Source organism: Rhodamnia argentea, chromosome 8 (assembly GCF_020921035.1).
Source record: "Rhodamnia argentea isolate NSW1041297 chromosome 8, ASM2092103v1, whole genome shotgun sequence".
Lineage (NCBI taxonomy): Eukaryota > Viridiplantae > Streptophyta > Magnoliopsida > Myrtales > Myrtaceae > Rhodamnia > Rhodamnia argentea.
Window position 1 is genome coordinate 20,781,730 of NC_063157.1, and position 18,289 is coordinate 20,800,018.

Here is an 18,289-nt window from a genome sequence, read left to right on the forward strand (position 1 = left end):
CAGTTTCAAGAGTTGTGCAACTTGAATCAATTAACAGAACTCCAAATTAGATGATGAAAAAGGTCCTATATTTGAAACTTCAGGCATAGTCCCATTTAACATTGGAGAATACAGCATGAAGAAGCATCATTCACACCTATATAGTACAAAGGTAGAGGTAATTTCAGAAAATAAACGGATGGATAGCCCACATCCAATTCATGTAAACTGAACATCCCATATCACTGTATCAATCAGCATAAGTAGTTATGCAAAATCCAGAACAGTTGCAGGAGCTACTGCACGCATAGTTTAGTTAAAATATGGCAGCTGTAACATGAAAAGGGCTATGATCCTAGGAAGCAGATCAATACTACCCATTTTTATTGCAGTAAAATTTTAGAAAATCTAGTGAACACCATACTGAAAATTATCCTTTGTACCTGTAAAGTTGTTCGTGACATCACTTAGCAGAAAAATGGTTGACATGAGCTTCATCCGACTTTGAACTGGAGTTCAAAGTCACAAAAAGCATCAAGTATAGGAGGTCCATCTAGGTAACATGGACATTGGCAGGTCATTGATGAAGATCCTTCTTCAGAAATTGCCCCAAAAATTCAGAACAGTAATCACCGAGAATAGACAATACCAAGCACAAAAGGAATATCAATCACCCCTCTCCTCTTATCATGATTTGTGAAAACAACCACAAATCTTCTCAAGTAATATTATTATTTACATTCCAAGGAGGGTAAATCTCTCCTGCATAAGCACAAAAACAACAGCCAAATTGTCGCTTAAATTTTACATGTAATAACTTACTAACCCAGTTCACAGAGTTGATGTACCATTCCTTCCCTGCTAAAAGAGTCCAGAAAATTCAGGAAAAATTCGACCGTGAAAACATTAAGGGGACGCATCATTGCCAGCTCCAGCCTCCTGATTTTTATCATTCACGTCAAGAAATAACCACCCCAGTGACGCATGGCATTTACAATGACCGAGATGTATTGACCCAAGTTTAAGAACCACATTCCGGACACCGCACCAACCCATTCTCATTACATTCTAAGCACCTTTTGAGCACCCCCTCATCTTCATCAAACACCTTCCTACTTCCGTCACAGTTTGTGCACGGCACAAACCTCTCATCCCCACAGCACTCACACACAAAGCCCGGCGCTTTCTTGGGAAAACGTTCAAGTATCTTTGCCAATTCACCGGTTTCATACATCTGTCTGATCGCATCAGCTCCACCTACATACGTGCCCCCAATAAACACCTGCGGCAAGCTTACTTTTTTCTCACCCAACACACACTGCAACTCCTTCTTATATGCCAAATCCATAGAAACGTCTCGCTCATCGACCCACACTCTAAAGCCTCTAAATATCGTCCTCACCGCATAACAGTCCTCATAAGTCCTCCGAATGCCATGCAAGCTAGTGAAGTACAGTACGATCCTATCCTCAGTACCCGGCAGCCGAATCGACGAGTTATTGCTAAAGCTCGAGCCAAGAGATTTTGTGGGCTTTAACCTGGAAAGAAGCTGCGATTGGAATTGGGGTTGCGCTTGCAAATGCAATTTGTCGGCGGCGGCGGGGGCGGGCTGGGATTTAGGAGACTCGAAGAAATTGCGGAGCTTCAGGACCTTACCTTTGAAAGACTCGATCGAACTGTAGAACTTTCTGATGGAACTGGCCCGCCCGAGAGAGGGGTGGTGATCGACGAAAGTCTTGGGCTGCTGCATGGTGAGAGACCGATTGAAGAGCGAGCTCTTCTGGTTGCTGGCCAATTCGGAGTCGCTCCCCGAGTCCGCCATTGCCAAAATCCCACGCGATCAGCCAAAAATCGGGGCGGAAAACGGTGCTCGATCGCCCGAATTCGAAGGGGGTGGGAATGTGAGAGAGAAGCGGGATGATGGCGAACGTGTAAAGGAGAGGACAAAGCGGCGGAAGTGAGAGGGCAGTAGCTAGAACTGATCGATGAAGAAGAAGAAGAAGAAGAAGAAGATGATGTTAGCTCTTTCAGAAGGACGTGATTCAAGGTGCCAAAGTTGTGCCGTGGAAAAAGCACGAAGCTTTCGAATGACTTTCAGAAGAGAGAGAGAGAAGACTTTTGGAATGGCGTGGTGGAGGAGAGATGATGATGAGGTTGGGGACACACCGCCTAACTTTTTGAATTCTTCTCCATCAAAAGAAGGAGGAGAAGGAGGAGGAGAAGACAGAACAAAAATGGCTTCTTTTTATTTATTTATTTTTATTTAATTTCGTATGCGCGTGAGACGTATGTTTGAAGATTTAACTTTTCTTTTTTTTTAATAGAATCAATTACTTGATTGGTGGTTGAAGATTTATCATTCCTTTTTATAGAATTTATTACTCAATTGATACTAACAGCTATTTACTAATCCTTCTTAAAGTCATGACTAAATTTTTATTATCATGGACTTGCTTATAATGCACATTGTAAAGTTATTGACCCAATACTAACCAATCACAAACATCCAAAAAATGGTAGGCGGATTATCACCGCCGACCGGCTTATAAAATTGATTAACTGAGTTTACAAAGCATATTCGAGGCTAAAATTATAGGATACTTTCCCAAGCACTCTTTTGTAATTGTTATCCAAAGTGTTGAGATGTCTTTAGGAAATCGAAACTTAACAACTTAAGGAAACAAATTAATCAAATATAAGATCTTTCATTAGAGATTGGTTTCCAAAAAAGAAAAAATGATAAGAGCATTATTCGATTTGTTGGAATACGATAATAAAAAAATATGATGTTGTCTTTAGGAAAACAGAATAATTTTCCAAAAGTTGAATCACAGAAGTATTTGCTTCCCTATCCTCAATTTCAACATAGTTCTTTGCATACATGTAACTTGCATCTCTCCCATGTGTTGCCCCCAGAGAGAAAATGTTGTCCCCCTAACGTAATTTAATAATTAACGCAACATACAGAATCATGTTGTAGCATACAAACTATATGGGGTCCTCGTCATTTATTATGAAAGTTAATGCAGATTCCAAATCCTTGATATTATCCATATAAAAGAGCGTGTCTAGGACGATATGGTGACCTTCGTGACCTTACACAATTTTAATCAATTCCTTCTCTTTTTATGGAATATAGGATAAACTACATGTTTACCTTTCCAATTTTATATTCAAGAACGATTGATTTCCATGATCGGTCGATCAGAGCATTTAGAAAGTTGATAACCTAAAAACGGAAGTTATTAATATGAAACCATGACTTATATGAAATATCGCAATCGTTTGTTAAAGGGTACTCATTATTAATGAAGAATCGTCGGTTCGGCCGAATTTGTAGAATCTTCTTTCTAAGGAAAAGAAGGTGTACACACTTGGTATGCGCATATACTTTCGTTTGAGCAATTAAATTCCATCGATGCAATAGTCAAATTGGGTGGCACCAATGACATTTGATGAACAAAGACATGTTTGTTTACATGGAATGTTCTACGGCTTGCAGTGGTAGGCCTCTTTCTCGAGCGATTGATGATTCAATATTTGGCCCACGTCGATGATGACCAGCCATTGAACCAATTTGATGCTAGGGAAAAATAGGAGGTAACACAAGTGAGAACTAAAATGGATAGAACACTCGCCACACTTCCACCTAAGGGATAAGACAAAATAGAACTCCTTGTTCTCAAGCCAAAGGTAATAATTTATGAATCAATCAAGTTTGAATTTTTATCCGTCTTTGTATGCGTATAGAGACGAGCATAGAACAACCATGCAAATATGAGCGACTCTTCATGGTAAAAAGACTAAGCAATTAAATATTTAGGAACTAGAGAAGCAATAAAGTACTAGAAAACTAGAAAACGCATTAAACACTTAGAGACTCGAATGTGGACTATCCTCAAAATTCCTTCATCTCCTCGGGCAGCTCATATCGGGGAGCAGATAAACTCCACTCGCGCATTGCTGATAAACTCTACTCCGGTTAGCTGCCCACCACTGTTTTGCTTGTTTCTCAGTAAAGCGCTTCCGGCTAGAGCAGGAAGAAGCAGCAAGTCAGAAACGTTTATAGCAATTGCCGGCATGAACGAGCAGTGTAATCTTACGTAAAGACCGACAAAAGATCAAACACATAGTGCTCTCTAGTCGATACTAGCATATAGAATCGCTTGTGACCTAGAAGCTCTGTTTTCAGTACGCAAACACGATCCATGATGCTTAAAGAGTGTGTGTGGGTGCGCGCGCGTGGGTGTGAGAGAGAGAGAGAGAGGGGTTCGCAAGGAGTGTTGGTTTATCAGTTCCATTTACCTGAAACGGACACGCTTAAGACCCTTGATGCCTCCGGGTAGCGACACAAAGGTGATGTAAACACCTGACTCGTCTTGCTCAACCCATTCATCTCCATTCCCAGATTCAGTTTTTGGCCCTCTGGTTTTGTTCCTCGCCATTGCTTCTGATGTCTGCTCGGTGTGCTTTGAAATGGGGTTTACCATTGTCCCTTTGAGTTTCCAACTTTGACCATAACCCTCTGCAATATCATAAGATTGATCAAAGAATTCGAGGGAATTGCTTACCTGGGCCGTGAGGGACTTAATTACTTCCTCACCTGCCTTACGCTCTTCACTTTCTTTCCCAGCGGCAGCCATCCTGATAGCCACTAGCAGCTCTTTTCTAGCTTGTTCCAGCTCAACTTGTTGAAGTCGTGCTTTTCGATTGAGATCTTCCACCTGCATCACAACGATAGGCAAAATCATATAACTAAGAACAGTTGGAAAGGGTCCCCACACAGATTGAAGTTGCAAAAGATTCCCATACCTTAGACCTTAGCTTAAGAACTTCTTCACTCAGGCTGCTATTTGTCTTCTTGGCTTCATCATCATCGACAACTTTCGATGGCCTAGGAAGTGAAAAACAATTCTTGATCCAGGAAACAATTCCTGATCCAGGAACGGAAACAGAGGAAAACTTGTTGGACGTTCCAAACACTGGGTTCCAAGTCTTTGAAACCCCATTTGAAATGGGTGAGACACGACCTCCATTAACATCCAGCTTCTTACTTAGATCTACAGAAAGATTACTTCCAACCAGAATATGAGATTTATCGTTCTTTTCGATAAGTCCCTTCAGCCCCCGATTCATACTGAATGAAGATGATGAGTCAGTGTCAGGGGGTCTAGTAAGACTTTTGGAATGGCGTGGTGGAGGAGAGATGATGATGAGGTTGGGGACGCACCGGCTAACTTTTTGGATCCTTCTCCATCAACAGAAGAAGAAGAAGAAGAAGAAGAAGAAGAAGCAAAACAAAAGTTGTTTCTGATTTTTCCTTCGTTTTTATATTTTGCATGATTGAAGATTTACCATTTCTGTTTATGGAATTTATTACTTAATTGATTTTGTCCGCGCGAGAGATACATGATTGAAGATTTTACCATTTCCTTTCAAGGAATTTATTACTTAATTGATAATTGAAGATTTACCATTTCTTTTTATAGAATTTATTACTTAATTGATGCTAACAACTATTTACTAATCCTCCTTAAAGTCATGACTAAATTTTATTATCATGGACTTGCATATAATGCACATTGTTTTGCAAAGGAGAGCATCGTCAAGTTATTGAACCAATACTAACATAATTTACAAACATCAAAAATGGTAGACGTCAAAGCATATCCGAGAAATAGCTAAAATTATGGGATATTTTCCGAAGCACTTTTGTACGATTTCTATCCAAAGTAGGAAATCGAAACCTATTGACTTGAGAAACAAATTAATCAAACGTAGGATCTTTCGTTAGAGATGGGTTTCCAAAAGAACGGTGAAAGTATTATTCGACTTGCTGAAATACGATAATTAAAATGTGGCGTTGTCTTTAGGAAAAAGAATAATTTTGCAAAATTTAAATCATAGCACCATTTCCTTCCCTATCCTCATTTTTGTAAGCAGTATACTTTTCAAATACGAAAAATAACAGAGAATCCATCGAGGGAGGGACAAGGGCATCAGTCATTAATTATTTCATGAAAGATGGGAGGCATCAATCAAGGCTGACATCTAACCACTGATCATTTCAAGAAAGTTCGTCGTCAGCTCCGAGTAATGAGTCACTCTAGTTAGAGGTATTTGATAAAAACAGATGAAAATCATGTGATTTCTCATGGAGGTTCTGTCTTCTCAATCGCTTGTTGCTAAGTTGAGAAATAGGTGATGCAAGAAATTGTCTGCTGCGGAGAGAATGATCTCAAAACTAATGCACACAGACAAGACAGTTCAAAAAAAAAAAAGGCCTGTTCTTTGCTGTTCTTTTGCCTCTGATCCAGTAAACTCAATTCAGACTCGTGCAAGATTTGCTCGAGCAACCGGACTTTCTAATAATCTCTCAGTCTGCAGCAACATCGTATTCTTTTTTTTTTTTTTTTTTGGGGGAGGGGGTGTGGTGGGGGAGGGGGGGAGGGGGCGTTGTGTGTTCAAAACAACATGGTATTCTTGAGTCTCCAGAGACCGAGCAATCTCATCAGCAAGCAAAATGCAAGCGGACAACCATCCACTCAAAGCTCCCCGATACCTGCATCGCCACCCTAGTTGTCATCCGGCTTCTCACGGCCATTCCTCCCTTCCTTCATTTGTTAATAAACTACTTCTTCTTCTTCTTCTTCTTCTTATGTGTCTGTTTGCAATTGGAGAGAGAGAGAGAGAGAGAGAGCTCTAGCAAGGGAATGTTTTCAGAGGAAACCCACGTACAGATTGGACTCTTGGTGATGTTGGAAAAGTTGCCACATGACGAAGAAGAGAGGAGAGTTTTCTGTTCTGAGCCTGGACAAAGTCTTCACTGATGTAGTGTCCTATTTGCTCTTTGTATAGAGGAATATAAACCTTCGAATATGCGGCTTCTTGCACTCACAAATACATTATTATCTGGGTCCTGCCACAACAGCCAGAAAACAAGGACGACTACTTCTGAAAACTGTTCGTCATTCGTGCTCCTACCTGTACTGTAATGGCAATATTTCATCTTACGGGTTCTCTACTCCTGCACGCATCTGCACTCTTCTTCTCAGAGCTTGATGGGTTGCTAGAGTTGAGCTCTCTCAGATACACTGCCTGAGCAAGAAAGAGTAGGGCACGCTGCTGATTTTGCAAATGTCTCACCTTCATATGCATTGAAATTTTTTGAGGGTCCAAAACAAGGTGCTGATTTTGCAAATATCTCACCTTCATATGCATCGAAATTTTTGAAGGGTCCAAAACAAGACAGATTTTTACCCAAAGGATGTGATGAAGCTATTCCTTGTAAGCCGTAAGAGATTGACTTCCACTTGGTGTGGAAGGATCCTAATATGCCTGATGTCACCGGCAACGTCAGTCACAGACCGTCTAGCACAAATTCACATCATAACAGAGGGGCTGGATATAATTTTAGAACCATTGAGAGAACTAGGGTTCATGTAGGGGCACGAAGCCCAACTGGCAACACAGAGAGAGAGAGAGAGAGAGAGAGAGAGAGAGAGAGCCAAAAAACAAAAATGTGCCTCAACATAAAGTTTATTAACTTTTACATCCATCCCCCGAAACAACAGGAACAATTAGTATGACTTCCCACAATGTATCAAGCTCCCAGCACCCAAGAAAAGACCAAAAATGGCTGCGCTCCCAAGTGTAGTTTGCCCCACATACCTAATCTTCATCAGTCCAGGAATCTGCAAAATAACAAAAGCAGCCTTAGGGGAAATTCTATTTGCAATGACATGGGAGAAAAGTTATGCCAAATACTTGATTTTCCCGACACGATAACCTCAACTCTCAAAAACAGCCTTAACTAACAAAGATAAAACAAGGTCTGCCTACCTAATAAGTTAGAGTTAAACCATAGACTTTCAGCAGCCAATGCCACCTCATATACATTCTCACAGGCAGAGTAAAACAATGGGAACATACACAAACCTACCTACATGTGTAATGTGCATCAATACAACTTCACAACAGCCTCCTAGTAGAAAGGGAACTGAAGCAAATAAAAATTTCCCCCGGGAGCTGGTAGCTTTTCATTCCAAATCTAGTCATATCATGATTAATGATTTGTTACCATGCCTCCTAGCATACATTCTCACAGGCAGAGTAAAACACCGGGAACAAACATAAACCCACCTACATCTATAATGTGCATCAATACAACTTGGCAACAACATCCTAGTAGGAAGGGAACAGAAGCAAATAAAAATTTCTCCCAATCTTGTTACCATGCCCAATAAAAACTTTGAAAAAGAAACCTGTGATCAGTCATTCCCTCTGGAAAGAATTTCAAAATTACCGATAAGGCAATCTCTAGCTAGGTGATTGAGTTGTTGCTTCAGCTGCAAACTGCTTAGTTTGACACACTCATGAGAATGGATATAGAAAGAAGGAAAAAGTTAACCCATCCTAATTCTCATCAATATGTGTTAGTCGATAGTTCTAGGAAAGGAAGGACTTAAGGTTTGTATAATTTTCTTTTGCTTTAGAGTAAATTCTCGTCTCTTTATATTCTCTTCTTATCCTTCTTCAGTGGCAAGCTTAGGTTGAGGTTGGGGTTGGGGTAAAGAGCATAAAACTATTAGATGCAGATTTCCATGTCACTCAATCAAATAGGCTGAGCATAGACGAATCATACCAAGAATGACATTGTATATAGATGATTATTGCAACGACACCCGCATCTTAGCAGCTCCATTGGACTAAGGAAACCCGATATCAACGTTCATTGGGTATCAACATTTCAGAACTATTGAACTGAATATATGGAACGTGAAGCCAAAAATATATATATAAACACACATTTATACATAAAAACAGGTCCCCCCATATGAAGAGTGCACTTGTTTTGCACAAAATGAACGATCCGGAAAAACATTTTTCCTAAAAATAATCGCTTGTATTACTTGAAATAATGAGTCAATGAAACATGATTTTATTATTGATAACAACTTATGACTAAACACACTTTCGTGGATGATGAAAAATTAATTTTTGTAAGCAAGCAATCAATTTTAGGAGAATGTTTTACCAAATCAATCATTATCTGCGAAATAAACAGAACCCAAAAGGAGGGCACTTTTTCTTATTATAGACAAGTCATTATTGCTAAAACAAAAAGCCAAAAATGAGCTCATAACCATCATGATTTGGAAAGGCTTTGCTACCTTCTCCCAAATCCCAACTACAAACAAAAATGGCATGTTCAAACAAATAGTGCTTCCTTGCTCACATTAATGACTTTGAATGAAAGTTTAAAGATTTGTCTAAGAAGTAAAAAATATCATCTTCCGAGTTCCTAATAGAGGACTATAGATAGAGATTGGCCATACTGCATTTATATTTTTCTGTGAAAATAGCGGATCGAACACCATACCTTGTATCGGATAGCCTCATATGTCCCATAAACAGCACCTGCATCAGCCATGCACGTGGTGTAAGCACAAATGCATATTTACCATAAATGATAGGAACAAATCTAGAGAGCACAAAACGAAATAAAGTCCCCAAGCAAGAAAATGAACAGAAGTTCAGATCACAGAACTAACAAATGGTAGTCCAGGGCCAAAACTTATGGAAGCCAAGTCGGCAGCAAGAAAGACTGCTTAACATCTTTAAGTGTCGCTTGCTAAAGCCGCCACAAGATTATCTCAATAAAAAAAGGGCAAAACATAGGTAGCATCTTTTTGTCCTCCTATCCAACAAACCCATCTTCTCTTTCTACCATACTCGACTATGAAACACGCGTCATCACCTCATGACATACAACATAAGCACAGTATATTATGACAACCAGAAAAGCTTCACACAGAAAACCGTCCCGTCAGCTTTACCAATACATATTTATTGAATTTTCCAGCATTGACAATTTTAAATTATCCGGAAGCAATATCTAACTAACAATTCCCATATGGAAGTGGTTCCCACCAACAACCATTAATCCCTTTGTAGTCAATGTAAGAGCTTCGCATATGGAGAAATTCAGTAATCTCTGATGTACCAAAAACTTCAACACCTTCAGATTGAAGAGATGCTGTAAAAGATTTAAGCTTTCCTCCCCTCCAAAAAGGAAAAGGGGATAGAGAGACTGGTGTCGCCTACAGGTGGGCGAAATCGTCAGTACCAGCACACATGTTCCCCGCAGCAACAACACTAGAAACAACCGTGCCTTATCTAGCTATAAGGTTAGCTAATCAACAATGCTCTTAGGCCACGCTCTGTCCCGTATCCAGATCCCCTCAAAACCCAAATGTTATTTCAGTTAAACCTATGAGATAGACCCCGAACAAGAACATGTATACCCGCACATGCTCTTTAACAAGAACATCGATCCCAATAGCTATCTTAGTTCAAGCTCCTTTGGGTCACAACAAAACCCAACTCTTCAGAGCGTCTCACGACGATGAGAAGATTGAGAGACAGTTCGTTGAATCGATCAATCAGGATCCACGATACATCCAGCGGAAAAAAAGACTGAACTTCAGAGAAGCGTCGAAGAGCTCAAACATCAAGCGCGCGGGTATTCCTGCTTCGCGTCCGAGTACTTAAAACAGCGAAACGAGGGAGAAAGAGATTAGGGTTAGGAGTGCAGAAAGTACCCACGGCACCGCCGATTGCCCCGCCGACCGCAACGCCGGCTCCGACCCGTGCCAAGCAGCTATCCCTCGCCATTGGTCGATACCTTTCGGCGTCCCTGTCTTCTCTCCGGGTGTGCGAGCGAGACTGTGTGTATTGGTAGCGCAGGTCGGCGATTCTTCGCTTCTTATAGCTCGTTCGATGTTTGATTCGACGCGAGTACTTGAAATTCTGTCGAATGTCCGTAGTACTTATCCCGAAAAAAAAAAAAAGGTCTTAACTTGAGAAACCTACGACTCTTATGATACTTCCCTTTTTTTTTTTTTTCTTATATGCGATTGATGATTTATTTCAAAAATTCTAATTTTTCCAACTTCACTCATTCATAATTATAAATTTATTTTTCCCAATTTTCAGTCATTCATAATTATAAATTTGTCAATTTGTTTATTGATTAGCATCAAAGTATGATCATTATCTTTCCTTTTTCCTTGCTGATTATTGTAAATAAAAGATGTTCATGACATTTAATTCGAACGGTTACATCACATCTTTTTTTGAAAAACGATGATCGAATTTATGATTTTTACATGATGAAAATTTACATAATTTGTCGCCTAAGTGGAACGTTTAAAAGGATTTTGATTAATTTTTGAAAAGCGAAAGGATTCTTAACTTAAGAAGGAGAAATCCCTCTCTTTATCATTAAGCGATGTGGTATCGATTTTTCTATGAAAATGCCAAGCAAAGAATAAAAGACCAAGTTTTGCAAGAAATAAAAAAAAATCAAGAGCGATAAAATTTTAATTTTAAAAGTGATGACCATAGGAAAGTGTTAATTACGAAGGGCCTATTGACCGTCGATTGTCGACCTAAATCGATGGTCAAAACGATCGAATTCCAGGGAAGTGAGAACGCCGCCGTTTTGCACATTCCCGTGTCCTCAAAAAACAAGCGGCGAATAGCACACGGCACGATGTTCGATTTCCAAGAAGAAGGTGGGCTTCCACAAAATTCAAGTGAAGCCGCCCACCATCCGTTGGCGCTTCACCTTCAATCTTTAATGCACGGGGAAGACGAACTTTCCGACGAGTAAAGCCCTCTCTGATTCCATTCGTTGAATTCCTCACCGATGGACGATTGGATGGGCGACCACAAGCTCTGCGGCTTCTTTTGCGCCGTCCTCAGAGCCGAACCACCGCCCGGCGCCGACCCCGTCGAAGCCCTACCCCGCAATGCCCGCTGCTTCCTCTTCGGGGAAGGCGACGATGTCGGCTTCAGGACCGAGGGCGGCGTCGTGCTGTCCACGATCGATTCGAAGTGGCAGGGGCTGGAATCATCCAATCGCGAATGTCACCAATTAGGGCAATGCGAGGGGAATGTGACTGGAGTAGTGTCGGTTAGCGGTGAAATTTCCACTCCAGGGAGCGAAATTGCCAACGCTTCGCTCGAAAATTGCGGCAGTTTGCCCGACGGGGTTGGGAGTTGCGAGGGTTCCGAGCGAGGGAGCAGTTTTAATATAAATGTGGAGGCGGCCGTGGACGCGGAATCGACGCCTGGAGGATCAGTGAAACTCAAGGCTTTTGAGAGGGAGACCGGGGGTTCAAGGAGCAGGAGAGCGAGTAGACTTGGATTGGTACATGGGAGCATGAGCATTGTCCGCCAGACGCACGCGCTGTCAAATGGCAAGTGCTTGAACGTAACGGTGCAGGTGGTCCGGGCTGCGGTGGATGAACACGGAGAGACGAGAGTCGTAGTCTTGGTGGATGTTTACCTACCATTGGCAGTTTTGTCCGGATGGCAGTTCCCACGTTCGAGATCCATGGCGTGTGCTCTTTTCCGACATTTGAGGTTTCTACCTGGATTCTTTATGTTACTTGAAGAACTCATAGGTCCTTCGGAAATGAGCGGACTCAGTCGAGAGAAAGGCTGCTAAAGCTGCTAGTTTCTTTTTTTGGTGTTGCATTTTGATTCATTCATAGCTTACATTTTTCTATATTTTAGTTAGAAATCTAGCTTTTGTCGATCTTGTTAGCACAAGTTGAAAATGCCTTGGTGCAGGTGTGACTGGGGAGAGAGGAGTGCCTTGCTTTCTAATGGAGATTACCCTGACAGTGCTTGTTCACATGACAAGAGCATCTGGAATCTCCCTGATTGTCATGTTCTTGGATGCAACCTGCATACTGTTATCTCTGAATCTTCAAAGAAAAGGCTATTTGATCTTCATGAAATTTTCAAGAGTTTACCCAGTCTGACCAAAAGAGAGGGTTTTGATTCGTCAATAATACAACCAGCCAATAACTTTCATGGATCTGGGATTTGGGAATTGCCTGATGATGTTATTGTTGGTATTTTGACAGTGTTAGCCCCATTGGACCTTATTAGGGTCGCTGCAACTTGCCGACGTTTGAGGTCCTTGGCCGTGTCTATCATGCCATGTGTGAAGCTTAAACTCTTTCCCCATCAGCAGGCTGCAGTTGAGTGGATGTTACAGCGTGAACGGAATGTGGAGTCCTTGCTGCATCCTCTGTACAAAGAATTTTCAACAGAAGATGGATTTACTTTCTCTGTGAATTCCGCTTCTGGTGAAGTCATAATTGGGAAAGCACCTACAATCAAGGATTTCCGAGGGGGAATGTTCTGCGATGAACCTGGTTTAGGCAAGACCATAACATCACTTTCCCTTATTCTGAAAACACAGGGAACACTATCAGATCCACCTGATGGGGAGCAGGTGATTTGGTGTAAGCATAATGGAGATCAGAGGCGCGGTTATTATGAACTTCGTGGTAGTTGCATGGGTGGTCCTTCACCTAAAAGAGCTTGGTCAATGGCTTTTGACAACGAAAGGTCGACACCTCCAACTGTGTGGTCAGAGGCCGCTGATGGTGTGAACAGCTGCACCAGGAGCTTGAATTGCATTCGGAAAAATCTGATGTCGAGATACGAAGAGCAATTTGAAGAGAGAAATTATTGCCAATACTCAAGTCAAATGGAGTATGCTGCTAAGGGTGGTGGTAGTTGTAGTTCTGATGAAAAGATAGACGGTACTCCATTAGCGCTGCCACTTGGTCGCAAGAGGCCGGCGGATGTTATGATGGATTCTCCAATATTTACCGACACATGGATCCAATGCGATTCTTGTCACAAGTGGCGCAAGGTTGCAGAGAAATTTGTAGCTGAAGCGGGTACTGCATGGTTTTGCAGTATGAATGCTGATCCAATGTATCAGAGTTGTAGCATTGCAGAAGAAACTTGGGATAATTCCCAACCAATTACTGACTTAAGAGGCTTTTGTTCAAAAGGGACAATAGTGGGGAAGAAAGAAAATATACACTTCTTCAAAAGCGTGCTTAAGGATCACTATACATTGATAGATTCCCACACTAGAAAAGCTCTCCATTGGTTGGCTAATCTACCTCAGGACAAACTATCACAAATGGAGACTACTGGTCTAAGAAGCCCTTGTACAGTATCTGTTCAATATGCTTCTGGTTACCACCAAATATTCCAATCATTTGGCCTTTTGAGGAGGATTGAAAAAAATGTTTGCAGGTGGCACTACCCAAAGAGTCTCAAGCATTTGGAATTTGATGTGCATGCCCTAAAAACTGCTCTCTCTGAACCATTGAATTCAGTCAGGTTATATTTGTCCAGAGCCACACTCATAGTTGTTCCACGAAATTTGGTTGACCACTGGAAAACTCAAATCCAGAAGCATGTTACACCTAGTCAATTAAGGGTCTATGTCTTGACTGACCGAAGAAGGATTTCTCCGCATACCTTGGCGTGGGACTATGATGTGGTTATAACTACCTTCAACCGTTTAAGTGCAGAATGGGCTCCTCATAAGAGAAGTGTACTGAAGGAAGTGCATTGGCTTAGGATCATGTTGGACGAGGGACACACTCTGGGGTCAAGTCTTAATCTAACAAATAAACTGCAAATGGCTATATCATTGACGGCTTGCAGTCGTTGGATACTGACTGGAACTCCCACCCCGAACACACCCAGCAGTCAGTTGTCGCATCTTCAAATAATGTTAAAGTTCCTTCATGAGGAAGCATATGGGCAGAATCAGAAATCATGGGAAACAGGCATCCTCAGGCCATTTGAGGCGGAGATGGAGGAGGGTCGATCACGCTTGGTGGAAATACTTTATAGATGTATGATAAGTGCAAGAAAGAAAGATTTGCTGGCCATTCCACCTTGCATAAAGAAAGTTACGTTTCTTAACTTCACTGAGCAACACGCTAAAAGTTACAACGAATTGGTAGTTACTGTTTGTCGCAACATACTAATGGCGGACTGGAATGATCCGTCACATGTTGAGAGCTTGTTAAATCCAAAGCAATGGAAGTTTCGTATTACCACTATTAGGAATGTGAGGCTATCTTGCTGTGTTGCTGGACACATTAAAGTAACGGATGCCGGTCACGATATTCAAGAGACAATGGATATTCTATTGCAAAATGGTTTGGATCCTCTCTCCGAAGAGTACGCTTTGCTAAAATATCATCTCCTCCAGGGTGGTGATTGCCTCAGGTAAATTTCTGCTTTTGCCATTTCATGTGGCTTTGTGGATTGTGTCGTTGCAATTTAGATTACTGACCTGGACACCTCTGTTTTTCCCCTATTAGGTGCAAGGAGTGGTGTAGACTTCCTATAATTACTCCATGTAGGCATCTCCTTTGCCTTGATTGTGTTGCTTTGAGCAGTGAAAGATGTACTGTTCCTGGGTGTGGTTACTCATATGAGATGCAGACTCCTGAAGCCCGGCCAGAAAATCCAAATCCGAAGTGGCCTGTGCCCAAAGATCTTATTGAGTTACAACCTTCTTACAAACAGGCACGTCTTTTTCCGAAAAGTGGCTTTGTATGTGCTTATTTATTTGTTTTGCTGAGACATCGTGTATGGTGCATCCAGGATGACTGGGATCCGGATTGGCAATCAACGTCAAGCAGTAAAGTTGCTTATCTCATAGAGAAATTGAGAAGGTTGCAAGGTGCCACTGGAAGTAGTTGTCAATTTACAAGTGACAACTTTAGAGCTGTGAACATTCAGGAGCAAGCAACCCCTTCAATTTCGAATAGCTCAGAGGTATCATTAATGCAGGGTTATCAGTCCAGTTCTATGGGAGATTCTCACAGGATAACCGCAGAGAAGGTTATCATTTTCTCTCAGTTTCTGGAGCATATACATGTAATTGAGCAGCAGGTATTTATCATTTGCAGTCTTATATTGATGACTCCATCATTTTTAATATATTAGTTATCACCATGTGCTTTATTTCTTTGACCAGTTGATGCTTGCTGGTATTAGCTTTGCTGGCATGTATAGTCCAATGCACTCGAGCAACAAGGTAAGCTCTTCTCTTAGTAATTGTTGGGGTATTCAATTTTAAATAACGCCTTCATATGATAGTTTAAGCTTTTAAAACAGTTGTCAATGCTTCCTCAAAATTTTACATGTTATCAGAGCAGATTTTGATTTCAAATCTTTTCAGGCCTTTTGTTTTCCTCCCCATGATATACTTTCATGTTTTAGTCTTAGGTCAATGTCCAGTTTACACGTGAGGAGCAATGTTATAGTAATTAAATATTACATCACACCTACACATGAGGGGCAATGTGTAGCTTTTAGAGCAATTGGTTGTGGTATATACAAAATTTGAAATAGTAATTCCTTATTCAGGTGCTCTTGTTTTCGGCTAAAAGAAAAGCCAAAAGTAACTTTTTCACTTTCCTAACAGAATTCCAAATATCAAACAAGAGAAAGAAACGAATTATACGCCAATTTACGTATCAGTTTTAAGTATTTTTTTTTTTGTGGTTATTTTAAAGCATTTTGTGTTTCAAAAGAGTCATGTGCGTGCTCCTCATTATATAGTAAAAGTGAAAAAGCCACTTCAAACGGACAAAATATCTGATGCGGTCAAACTGTATTGATGCAGTGAAACTAATTTACTCTTTACTTATTCAGATGAAGGCACTCACAAAGTTCCAGCATGATCCGAGCTGCATGGCCCTCTTAATGGATGGAAGTGCTGCATTGGGTCTAGACTTGAGTTTCGTCACACATGTATTTTTAATGGAACCCATATGGGATAAGAGGTACGTCCTCGGATTTGTCTTGCTCTTGTCAGTTGGCACTCATCTGTTACTCTTTCATTGCTTATCACCTGTTCCATTCCTGAACACTACATGCATGGATTACTGTCTTTCCAGTGAAACAAGATGTCAATGCACCTCGACTGCTGCTGACTTTTTGGTGGTTCAACAAATTAAAATTTCTTTTCCTGCCCATGGGGAAGAAAAAACACGCATCAGCCCTTATGGCATGAACTTGATCAAAGCCTGGCTCCATTTTTTACTCCGTAAACAAATATTCGCTTCTGAACAAAAAAATGTACAAATATCAGCTCACCATTTTGAGAGATGCTTCAAATGTCAGTTTGTCTAACCAGTGTTCAAGAAATGTGTGAGAACTCTGGATGGTAGTGAACTGTTTGTCGGCTCTATTTTTGTCTTTCGAATCTCTTTTAATTCATGAATTTTCCCTTGACTTTGGTAATCAAGTATTTAGGCAGAATCTGAACACTATTGAATATGGCCGGTGCAACACATCCATAGACCAATTCCTGCTGATATGACATTTATAAGAGTCCTGGTTGTGCCGCCCTTCAAGTTGCCTCTATAGTTCTGCTTACATTTTCTTATCTTCATAATCCAAAAACACAAATGATTACCCTCATCTATTCCAGTCTCTTATTTCTTAATTTATTTATTGAATTTTACTGGTGGAAATTGGGACTTATTCTCTCCTTGAACTCTCCCAGCATGGAAGAGCAAGTGATCAGTCGTGCTCATCGAATGGGTGCTACTCGTCCTATTTATGTGGAAACTTTGGCAATGGGTGGCACTATTGAACAACAAATGTTGGACTTTTTACAGGTATTCTTTTCTCTGACTTGACCAGAAGTGGTGGTCTACTTTATTTGGATGAATCTTCTTCATGAGCTACTCATCAGGAACCAGGGCCGTGTGCTGCATCTTGGTTTCTCTACTTCCATTATGACATCTTTTGAGCCTTGGTCTATTTAGAATAATTCACCTGTCTGCTTGTTTCCATCTTCCGTATCAGACACTATTCTCCAAGTATGCGCTGATTGTTACCCTTTTCTTGTGGTCGCTTGTGTTCCTTCAGGATGCAGATTCATGTAGAAGATTTTTGAAAGAGCAAGCATGTAAGCCTGATCACGAGGGACTGCGAGCTCATCGGACCTTGCATGACTTTGCTGGAAGCAATTATCTGTCCCGTCTTAAATGTATTCGGACAAAATCTAACTTATGAGCTAATTTAGGGAGTTCTGATTGGTTTACCTCATCCGAAGCAACCCTTCAGTTTTAGCTTCTAGCATCGGGGAAGATCGTATTCATTTTCATTTCTCTTTAGGAATCATTTGTAGTCATTTAAGCATCAAGCTGTTAATACTCTTTTTTTTTTTTCGTATTCTTTTGTGCTTAGATGCTTCGAAACTTAGAGAGTTCATTCATGTTCTAATATCCTCTACGAATTGTTAGTAGACCTCGACAAGTCAATATTGATACGTATCAAATGGGTCTCGTTTTTTATTATTTAATTGGATTGCTGTTTTTCTTCATTCAGTGCATTGAACTTCCGATAACAGTGAGCTTAATAACATCAGACAAAAAGCAACTTGGAGGTC

General features: G+C 40.9%; 3 protein-coding genes across 4 annotated transcripts; 1 reads left to right on the forward strand and 2 right to left on the reverse strand.

Annotated features, from left to right (window-relative positions):
* Positions 1–640: 640 nt before the first annotated feature.
* Positions 641–16,340, reverse strand: LOC115756510 (uncharacterized protein At5g39865-like). Its single transcript, XM_030696330.2, has 3 exons — positions 16,330–16,340; positions 1,911–2,094; positions 641–1,857 (listed from the first exon to the last, which is right to left on the reverse strand). The coding sequence occupies exon 3, from the start codon at positions 1,799–1,801 to the stop codon at positions 1,001–1,003; it is 801 nt and encodes a 266-aa protein (XP_030552190.2). The 5' UTR covers positions 1,802–1,857; positions 1,911–2,094; positions 16,330–16,340; the 3' UTR covers positions 641–1,000.
* Positions 7,493–10,801, reverse strand: LOC115756512 (reactive oxygen species modulator 1). Its single transcript, XM_030696333.2, has 3 exons — positions 10,584–10,801; positions 9,362–9,399; positions 7,493–7,673 (listed from the first exon to the last, which is right to left on the reverse strand). The coding sequence occupies exons 1-3, from the start codon at positions 10,654–10,656 to the stop codon at positions 7,560–7,562; spliced, it is 225 nt and encodes a 74-aa protein (XP_030552193.1). The 5' UTR covers positions 10,657–10,801; the 3' UTR covers positions 7,493–7,559.
* On the forward strand, positions 11,525–18,193 carry LOC115756504 (F-box protein At3g54460). Of its 2 annotated transcripts, none has more exons than XM_048284558.1 (8): positions 11,525–12,411; positions 12,622–15,105; positions 15,201–15,407; positions 15,477–15,777; positions 15,863–15,922; positions 16,543–16,673; positions 17,399–17,513; positions 17,767–18,193. In XM_048284558.1, exons 1-8 carry the CDS (start codon positions 11,693–11,695, stop codon positions 17,911–17,913), a joined length of 4,164 nt encoding a protein of 1,387 aa, XP_048140515.1. In that variant the 5' UTR covers positions 11,525–11,692; the 3' UTR covers positions 17,914–18,193. The 2 variants fall into 2 exon arrangements, with proteins under 2 accessions (XP_048140515.1, XP_030552178.2); XM_030696318.2 differs by having other exon boundaries at positions 11,527–12,411; positions 15,201–15,408; positions 15,487–15,777.
* The last annotated feature ends 96 nt before the right edge of the window (positions 18,194–18,289 follow it).

Coding starts and splice junctions, on each gene's coding strand:
- LOC115756512 (XM_030696333.2), bottom strand. CDS start 10,656: ATGGCGAGGGATAGCTGCTTGGCACGGGTCGGAGCCGGCGTTGCGGTC. Junction 9,400..10,583: donor GGCAATCGGCGGTGCCGTGG/GTACTTTCTGCA, acceptor TGGCTGATGCAG/GTGCTGTTTATGGGACATAT. Junction 7,674..9,361: donor ATGAGGCTATCCGATACAAG/GTATGGTGTTCG, acceptor GTTATTTTGCAG/ATTCCTGGACTGATGAAGAT.
- LOC115756510 (XM_030696330.2), bottom strand. CDS start 1,801: ATGGCGGACTCGGGGAGCGACTCCGAATTGGCCAGCAACCAGAAGAGC.
- LOC115756504 (XM_048284558.1), top strand. CDS start 11,693: ATGGACGATTGGATGGGCGACCACAAGCTCTGCGGCTTCTTTTGCGCC. Junction 15,106..15,200: donor CAGGGTGGTGATTGCCTCAG/GTAAATTTCTGC, acceptor TTCCCCTATTAG/GTGCAAGGAGTGGTGTAGAC. Junction 15,778..15,862: donor TACATGTAATTGAGCAGCAG/GTATTTATCATT, acceptor TTCTTTGACCAG/TTGATGCTTGCTGGTATTAG.